This window comes from Castor canadensis, chromosome 12 (assembly GCF_047511655.1).
Source record: "Castor canadensis chromosome 12, mCasCan1.hap1v2, whole genome shotgun sequence".
Taxonomy (NCBI): domain Eukaryota; kingdom Metazoa; phylum Chordata; class Mammalia; order Rodentia; family Castoridae; genus Castor; species Castor canadensis.
Genome location: NC_133397.1, coordinates 8,609,794 through 8,619,131, shown reverse-complemented (window position 1 = coordinate 8,619,131; position 9,338 = coordinate 8,609,794). Strand labels below are relative to the sequence as shown.

The 9,338-nt window shown below is 51.5% G+C and overlaps 1 protein-coding gene across 12 annotated transcripts in view; it reads right to left on the bottom strand.

The window, feature by feature from the left end:
* Positions 1 to 208: 208 nt before the first annotated feature.
* Positions 209 to 9,338, bottom strand: part of Atp6v1c2 (ATPase H+ transporting V1 subunit C2) — a 46,552-nt gene continuing 37,422 nt past the window's right edge. For 8 of the 12 annotated variants that reach the window (XM_074049167.1, XM_074049169.1, XM_074049171.1 and 5 more), the window contains 6 exons: positions 8,902 to 8,994; positions 8,709 to 8,802; positions 6,107 to 6,244; positions 5,236 to 5,333; positions 813 to 945; positions 209 to 449 (listed from right to left, as the gene is read on the bottom strand). In XM_074049167.1, the coding sequence (XP_073905268.1) occupies positions 360 to 449; positions 813 to 945; positions 5,236 to 5,333; positions 6,107 to 6,244; positions 8,709 to 8,802; positions 8,902 to 8,994 (646 nt within the window). In that variant the 3' untranslated portion in view covers positions 209 to 359. The remainder of the gene's footprint in view (positions 450 to 812; positions 946 to 5,235; positions 5,334 to 6,106; positions 6,245 to 8,708; positions 8,803 to 8,901; positions 8,995 to 9,338) is intronic. The other 4 variants (XM_074049175.1, XM_074049178.1, XM_074049173.1 and 1 more) reach the window with 3 other exon arrangements.

Below are 9,338 nucleotides of genomic sequence, written 5' to 3'. Positions count from 1 at the left end.
ACGCCTTGTCACCAGTGACTCATGACTGGGGAATATACTTAGTTATACAGTAAGCGAAAGGTTTTCTTTGCTCCTCCTCATCCCCATAAAACTTTCAGGAAGACATGAAAGACAACACTGGGTTAACAGATTATAGACAGTTCACATTTATCTAAAACACTGAAAAAAGGAAGTTTTGAATTGTGTTAAAACATAAGGAAAAAGATGATTCAAGTGACTGAGCATTTTATTGCAACTTAAAAAATAAATACACTGTAATAAGTTGTGAGCAATTTTTCTGGAAGTGAGAAGTCTTAGGACTACTCCGCTTGGAGCATGCATAGTCTGCATGCCAGTGGAGCTTGGGGCAACCCGCCCTCCTAGTCAAGAAGACTGAGGTCGATGTGGAAGTAGACATAGGGGAAATAGTCCTGGTTACTGAGCTGTAGACCCGGGATCTCCACAGATGCCTACAAAACAGGGAGTAAGAAAGCTTAGTGCAAGGGCTGGTAGAATGGTTCAAGTGGTAGAGTACCTGCCTAGCAAGTGTGAGGCCCTGAGTTCAAACCCCAGTGCTGCCAAAAAAAAGACTTAGTGCAGAAACTAGTTTCCTGTTTTCCTATGTGTGAGGAAGTTCTCCAGAACTGAACGTAGGTCCTGCCCTGCACAACTGTCCCCCACCACACACGTGCTCACAGTCCCTTCTTACTGAGCTTTGACATTTGTGACATAGATTTTTGTAACGGGCTGGTGAGTGTGCCTCTTGTTTGTTTAAAGCATCTGCATCAGGAGACAGCAACAGAGCAGTGGGGCCAGGATGGCTGTACACCTACATCCAGTATGCTTGCAGCGGCAACTTCATCCAGGTGGTGGAAGACTGAGTTCAGCACCTCCCTCAGCCGTTTAGTGGCTGACTTCTTATGAGGCTGCAGGAGGACAGCCTGGAAGTTCACTGGCAGTCCATACCTGTTCACACAAAATGTGTCAGCTGCTGAGTTAAACGGGTAAAATGAGCCTGAGAAACAGGAAGTTCTAAGAATGAACAGCTTCAACCAACATAGCTCACATGGAAGTGAGTCACAGGCCAGCGACTGCTGTTGCGCTCCAGTCTATGTCCATAAATCCCAAACCTTCCCAGCTCACAAAGCATCCCTGGGATACAGAGCTCTCCTGCCTGTTAGAGCTGCTGAGAGGCAGAGGAAGTAGGGATGTGTAAAGTGACCACAGGTACCACTGCTTTTGCTGATCTCGTCCCTCCTAGAGGCCAGTGCCACCTTGACCAGCAGAATGTCGGTGGCACACAGGTAGGCCCAGGTGAGTGGAATGGCCTGGTTCATTCCCCGAATTTCTTTTGTCTCTTGTCTCTAGTCATCAAAGCTATTGTCACCCAGCGGAAGATGAGCAGAAAGGCTCACTAAGTAAAAAGCATGTTACCCTGAATGTCCGTTACCCTGGTCTTGCCCTCCCTTGGCTCCATTCTAACCCAGTCCCAGTGCTGTCAGCCAGCACGCCACACCTGGACATCAGTTCTGAGTGTGATGGGATTCTCAGGAATGCCGTGCAACCCTTGCAGTGGCCGGCTCACTGCTCTCACCCCTAGGCACTCTGTCTGCTAGAGGACAAGCATGCCAAAGCAACTCCCACATCCCAATTCTGCTACCTGCACACTAAGCAAGCCTTCCCTTGTCACCGTACTTTGTCATCCTTCAGCCTGGACATCCATAGCTGCTGGACACCTGGAGGTGTCCTGACCATCTCCCTGCACACAGTGCTCCTCCCTCCCTTGCCTGAGTCCCTGCAGAGAGGCTGCTCAGTCTAGTCACTGTCATGGCCCCAGTGCTGGTGAACTCCATGAACATGAACTGAATGTTGACCAGACATATTTGCTCTGCCCATGTTCATTATTCTGAGCCCTTGGCCCTTTTCCCAGCAGTCCCTGTTGGCTTCAGGACCCTCCCCCTGCCATCTTCTCCTAAGACCTGTCGAGCCCCTGCCTTCCCTCTTTTGGTGGTACCTGACCTGCTAGTGCTCCCACTGGGTCAATTCAGACCAACACCTTCATTCTGCCCAGGACAACTTCCAGCCTTGGCTGGCCACTTCTCATTCATTCTCAAGGTGGCACCCCAGAATGCTCCCCAGGACTGCTCAGAGAAGCCAGCCTCCTCCTCAATGACCAAAGAGGTCACCTGACTCAGGTTTTCTCCACTAGGGTCCCAGCCTCTTTAATACGTCACCACTGTACCCGCTTAATGAGAATAAGTTCATACTGGCTTCCTTGAGAGGAAAATCTGAGTATCAAGTGTCTTGTGTCATTCGTACCTCAACTGTACTCTTCAGCTTATGCCACCAGTGACCTCCTAAGAACTAAATCCAGCCCTAGCCTTTCACCCCACTGATTACTCCCTCCTCCTGTCTTGACTTCAGGCTTCTCTGCCTTCATTCAACCCTTTCGTGTCACGGGTCCCCCTTGGCACTCATCTTGCATATAGCTCTCCCTCAGCGTTATTATCCCTCTCCCACCACTAGTGATTCCCAGCAAGACCTCTCCTGACATCCAGACCCAGCCATCCAGCTTTCTGGTCAGCTGCGGCAGCCTCATGCCAGCCCACCGCTCACCCAGCACCTGCACCATGGCATCCTGATCACATAAGCACACAGTGCACTTCAGCCATGAGATGAGCCGGCACCTCCACTAAGGGCTGTGTCCATGTCACACTGATTCTATTCAGTCAACAAACATTTTGCATCTACTCTTCGACTCTGGGCTGGTGACAGAGATGGAGCAAAGAGCCAGACAGCTCCCAGTGCAGTGGGGGAAGACATGAATAGCTGAGTGCTCAGAGGGGCTAGTGAGGATCAGGGAGGCAGCTGACGCGACCTTCTCCCCTCTGCGTGCCTTTGCTCCAACGAACTTATCAGTCCAACATGTATTTCCTTAGATTACGACAGCTACATATGACAGGGTATGAAAAAAAAAATCCACAAGGATCAAGCAGCTCTTCCCCATATTGACCTGACAGCAATACAAAGCAAATGAAAAAGCAAGTTGTGAAATGTGACACGCAAGGAAAGAGTAAGCATCTCGAAGCCACTGTCATGATGACCTAGGGTCAGTGAGAATGTGAACAACTTTTACTGTCCCACAGTGAATAGTTCTGAACTTGAAATGAAAAAAAAAAACAATTACTAGCCAGTCATAGCGGTGAACACTTGTAATCCCAGCACTTGGAAGGCTGAAGCAGGAGGTTATAGACTGTTGGGAAAAAATACTAGATATATGTATATGTGCACAATCTTTTTAGTTATTACCAATTATTCTCTCTTGTCGCCCAGGGCCTCATACAGGCTGCTGAGTTATACTTCCAGACCCAAACTTGAATTTTTTTTACAGTGTTCATGTATTGTAACTATTCAGGAAAAATAGAGTAAAAGGCGTCATGCATTGATAATTTTGAAAAGAATTACTTTAGCATATACTTTTAGGGGCGCTACTTAGTTTTGTTGAACCAAAGCAAGATAGTAAGGATGTCTGTCTCCACCTGTCTCTTAGCACACGGGCATCCCATATGGCATGGACAGGCTACACTGTTGATTCTGACAGCCACCAGTTTCCAACACCAGCAAGTTGCTCTGGGGCCTATCTATCCTGTATGTAGCTAGAACACTCTGGGTTAGGGGTACACTCCGACACAACGCCAAGAGGTGTGCCACTGCAGGTTTCTGAGACAAACGTGTGTGAAAGTGTGCATGTGTGAGCCTGGGTAAGGTGTATGTGCCAGGGAAGATGGAGGAACCAGGGCCAGATCTGCATTTGGGCAGAACCATTGCATCAACAGCCACACGGAGGAGGTACTGGAGGTGGAGAACAATGGAGAGACTAAAGGGAGGGTAACAGCCAGGAGGAAAACAGAAGCCCAGGAGACACAGCTTATGAGGGGGGGCAGAAACAGGGAAGCCAAAGGAAGGGGTGAGGGTGGGGGAGGGAAGATAAACCAGATATCCACATAACACCCCTGGTGGACAGAGCTAAGCCTGGTAAGGATCCTGAGGCACGCTGCAGTACAGGCAGACAGGGAGATCACACAGAGGGTCCCAGGGCCCAGAGGAGCCCAGCAGCCTGCAGGTCAGAGCAGCCAGCCTGTGTAAGGCTGCCAAGAATACACAAGGGCCAGGACATATTGAAAATAATGCAGAGAAGTAAGCCCCTAAGAACATTTCCTATTTGATTCTGTTCTGCAAAAACTTAGTAAACACGACCGCTTCTGTACATTGAACACCTGAGCTGGGGATGTAGCTCAATGGAGTACTTGCTTAGCCTGTGCAAGACCCTGCAAAAAAAAAAGAAAACAAGCAAAAGGGGCGCACACCGGATGTTAGCAGCATTTGCTGTTGGTGTTAAAAATTACAGGTGATTTTTGTTTTATTTTGTTTTGTTTTTGCATTGCTAGGGATGGAACTCAGGGCTTCACACATGCTAGGCAAATGCTTTACAACTGAGCTACATCCCAATCCTCCTACAAGTGATTTTTATTTAGTGGTATTGGGATTTGAACTCAGGGCCTTGCACTTGCTAGGCAGGAGCCCTACTGCTTGAGCTACACCTCCATCGCCCTAAAGGTAATTTTCATTTACTCTTTGGGCTCACCTACAGTTTCCAAATTTTCTACAGTTTCCAAATTTTCTACAGTAAACTTAATTTCTTTTGTTAAAAAAGAATAAAGTAAGGGCTAGGGACATGGCTCAAGTGGTGGAATGCCTGTCTAGGAAGTGTGAGGCCCTGAGTTCAAACCCTAGTACAGCCAGTACTCGGAAAAAAAAAAAAGAAGAAATAATAACAATAACAAAAATAGTAAATTAAGTTTTGCTGTGATGGTTTAGTTTCAGCTTTCTTTCGGGTCTGGCCCTGGGGAGGGAGGCCTGAGACAGTCTGGGTACGTCTTCCAGGAGCTACTGGGGCCCTGCAGGCTGCACAGACCTCTGTGGGTGAGACGGACAGAGAGAGCACAAGTGACCTGGGGCCCGAGTCTGGAGGGACAGGGAGGGAGCAGCAGAAAGCAGGGTACACAGAGCCAACGGGTTCATTTGATTCAGGGAATCAGTAGGTTGCCAAGAGCCAGGAGGCAGCAAACCAGAGCCACAGAAAGCAGGAGGCAGGAGGGCGGGAAGGGAGAAGTGGGAGCTTGACAGTCCGGACCTGGTCCCTCTAGGCCCTGCCCACCCTCGGGACAGTCCCTGCCCAGCCATCCCTCCACGCACCTGAGCACAGATTCCACAAACACTCTCAGAGCCTTTATATGGATCCAGGCGATAAAGGCCTCGCTGAAGTTCACCTTGAGCCAGCGCAGCAGAGGGCCCTGCAGAGACAGGAGGACCCAGTGAGCCTCCTGGCCACACCCTGATTAGGGCCCAGAAAGGACTCTGTTGACAGAGCAAGCCCTGAGATGAAAGAAATGCCCAGGGGCCAGCAGAAGCAGAGTTGGTGGGTGGAGTCCTATCTGAAGTACAGGATCACAGCATCCAGACACTTGGCTCTTGGGGAGCTCAGCGAGCCAGCCACCAGCACATGCGAGGGCCACCGCAGACCAGGGGTGGGGCTAGGCAGCTCTTGACCTCAGGGCTGTCATCTGACACCACACAGCCAAGGAGCACACCTCCTTGGAAGGCACTGACCCAGGGGCCTCGTACCATCCACCTGCTGCAACTCCCAGGAGCTCCTCAGGCCCCATGTAGTATGCCACAGTGGCAGTCACTAAGACTGGGGTGGGGACTCAGTCCTGGAGCAGATCTGAGCTCCCACCTAAAACCTCCAACTGCCCACCAAGGGTCCAGCCAGGGCAGTTAAGGCAGACAGCTGAGCTGCCCAACCACCACTCCCACCAGGGCCCTGCCCATCACCAGCTCCAGCCACCTCCGGCCAGGGCACAGGGACCCTGGCCGACAAGCACCATTCCCTGCCGGGAGGGGTGGCTGCAGAGAGGCCCTGCAGAATAAAGAAAGGCATGATTCTGGGCTCCTCAAATTTAAAACCTCACAACAGAAAATGCAAGGATTGGTTTTCTCAGAAGACACCTGAGCTGGCAGAGATATGCGAGCCGGGGACCCCCAAGGGCTCCCGGGGGTTGCTTACCTCGCCCTCGCCCTCACTCTCTCTCTCTCTGTCGGTCTGCCCCGCAGTGGGCCTATCAGGGTTACCTAGCGGGGTTACCTTAACCTTGTGGTCGCGGTAGGTGGTTGATCCCTTTTTAAGAGCAACACAGGAAGTTTGCTAAAGGCACAGAAATGATTTATTAATCTTTCAGCAAGCATGCATCACAAACACACAGAAACGCAGGCTTTCATTGCCTGAAAAGCGTGGGACAGCAGGCTCTGGCCCACCGGTTAGACTGGGCCCACAGCCTGTGGTTCCAGATTCTAGGGACAGACCATTTGCTGCCAGAAGGGTCAGTCCCATGGTCCCAACTCCCCCGCCTGGCTCCATCAGGACCCCCATCATTGGCAGACAAGGACAGCACTGGGAGATGTTAATAGCCCCTACCTATGGGGTTCATGTTTGGGCTTGGTCAAGGTGTCTCCACCACACCCGGCCACAACCATCTCTTTGTATTCTGAGCCTGCCTCAGCCATATGCAGACCATTAACCCAGCATGCATTTAGGTCATTTCACCCTTTATCATCCTGCCCCTGCAAATGGGTGGAAAACATGGGGCAATTCCACCTTGAGTTCTCAATGTACCCCAGAGCCCTGGGACCTCACACGTGGCCTCCAGATGCAAGATGCTGGTTATGTCTGCTTCCAATCAAACCAAAGGGAAAGAGATCCTCAGGATGCCAGGGCAGGGCCATCCCTAGCTGAGCCCCACCAAAGTTCTGTTTGCTGGTATAGCTAGAATGAGTATCTCCCAGGAGCTCTGTTTCCTACCCCCAGGGAGACCCCAGTAAGCTCCCCAGGGTAGCATCAGGATACAGAAGTCTACACCATGTAAAGACAACACCAGCTGGTATTCTGAGCCCCATGTGGCAGATTGCAGGCTCATTTGTCACCCTGTTCCATGAGGGCTCTGGCAGGCTTGTGCCAGTGTGGAGGTGGGTGCCAAAGGTCCTATTTTACCACCTGTCCCCTGGGTGGAGCCCTTGGCTGGACCGTGAAAACTGCCACGGTTTGGACCCATCCAGGCACTGTGTAGGAAGTCAGGATGGCATCAACCAGGGAACCAGGAAAAGACTCAACTAAAGAGAATGGTTGAACATTCACGGTGGTAAGGATGCTGGGGCTGAGATTAAGCAGGAACACCACTGGGCTTCTGCTCTTGGTGACAGTCATTCCTGCCTGGCTATGCTGGATCTGTGCCACCACTCTAAGGACCCACACACCCTCAAAGATACAAGCCCAGGACTCCAGCCCTGCTCTTCATCCTTAGGGGCCTCTGCTGCCAAGTTCCAGCAGACTTTGGGTCTGAGAAGCAAGTATACTGGCTCAGTGCACATGTGTGTCTACGTGTGTGTGTGTGTGTGTGTGTGTGTGTGTGTGTGTGTGTGTGTTTCTATGTGTGTGTCTGTGTTTATGGTCCAGGGGAAGAGGGTTAAAAATCCTTAGTATGAACTTTTATATCATCAGCTGTTTCCTCCCAAAAGGGAAATGCACCAGGCCAGTGGGGACTCTGAGAGCCTGATTTAGGGGGCCACCACAGCTGTGCTCACTCCCAAAGGAGTAGCTGCTTTTCTGAGAAAAGCAATGGACTCAGAGAGATGAGGGCAGACACGCACGATCCTCAGGTCACCCATTCAATATGGGAAGAAGACGGGCAAACACTCGGCCACATGTGAATCACTCAGCCTGGCCCACTGGCCTGGCTCTTCTCCCCAGGCACGTACTTACAGCCTTATGCTTACACGGACTTTTTCTGAAGTACGTTCTACTCATTTTTCCCTCCCAACACTGCAGGCTGAGTTAGAAGGGGTTCCCAAGATCCCTTCCCACTGGGGATGCGGAGAAGGGGCCAGAAAGCATTTCACCAGGACAGATCCTGAGGAGTCACAGGGCTTAGCCCAGTGCTGCTGCTAGAGGACACCGATTCTGGAAAGCCTAGCCCCCATTTTTCAGAGCGGTCAAGAGACTTCCAAAACTACATTCTGCAAATTTTAAGAGTGAGCATCCAGTTTTTCTCCCTGGTGCACTAGGCTGTCCTTCTCCACGGACTTTCTAAGTGGCTGTGATCAGAAGTCTTGGAGGGATGTACCACTCTTTGCTAAGAACACAGGGGAAGTAAACAGATGCTGGGGAATGCCTTGGAAGCCACACAGCCAGGACAGCAGTATGACCTGTGACCGTGCACTCTCTACCACCTACTCTGGGCACAGACACTTCTGCCTGGAGCCCACCTGCCCTGCTCCACTCCCAGGGAGGCTTAGGCAGATCCTCTGGCCCAAAAGTGGAGGCTCAGTGTCTCATGTGCAGTAGAGCTGACAAGTCTTCTGGAGGGGCTGTGTTCGGGATCGCTGAGTGGTCCAGCCTGGCTGGGTACAGCACTCACAGTGCCTGTGCTGTCTCAGCTACTTAAGCCCATCACCCTCTCCCCAGGCCCTGCTCTGGAGGCTGCAGGAGAACAGGTGCTGCTGATGGTGTGAGCCCAGGGTACAGGAACACTGAAACTGACAGGTGGGCATTGCCTCCAGGACACCGATGGAGGCTGCTCAACTGCATAAAGTCATCACCTGCACCAGGTACTTACGTACTGCTGCTTCTTATCGGACAGCAATCTGGTCATCTCCTCCCTTTCCCTTTTAATTTCTTTCTCATCATAGTAAAATTCACGGACAGTGAACCTTAAAGCAAGCAAGCCAGGGCTGTTACTGAGAAGCTTCCAGGTGGGAGAGGGACTCCCAGGGGCCACACCTGGAGGAGCCCACAGGCCATATCCTTACTTGTTTTCTTTGGCTTTCGTTTTGAAGTCATCGATCACTTTTCGAAAGAGAGTTACGGTGAAGAGGCCGCCCTCATTGTCCTCAGCAATCAATCTGTTGGGGAGACGATGCATTCATTGGAGGGACGATTGCCAGGGTCACCCTGAGCCAGGCCTCAAGCTGGACCTGGCCTCAGAGGGGCCCATCTTCTCCCCCAGGAGGGACGGCTAAGCTGGGCTTCTCTGTCCCCTTGGCCTGGTGGACTATGCTTAGGGGCCCTGGCAGTCACCATGAGCAGGAACCAAGGATGACCCTCATTGGTTCCTAGTTCCTACCCCTTCCACACAGCCCTCCAGGGATCTGCATGCTTAGGAGTGGCACAGGGTACAGCACCCAAGTTGTGTCAAGCCCATCAAGTGACTGAGAGCTATCCCTCCTGCCCCTTGGTCCCAGCTGTG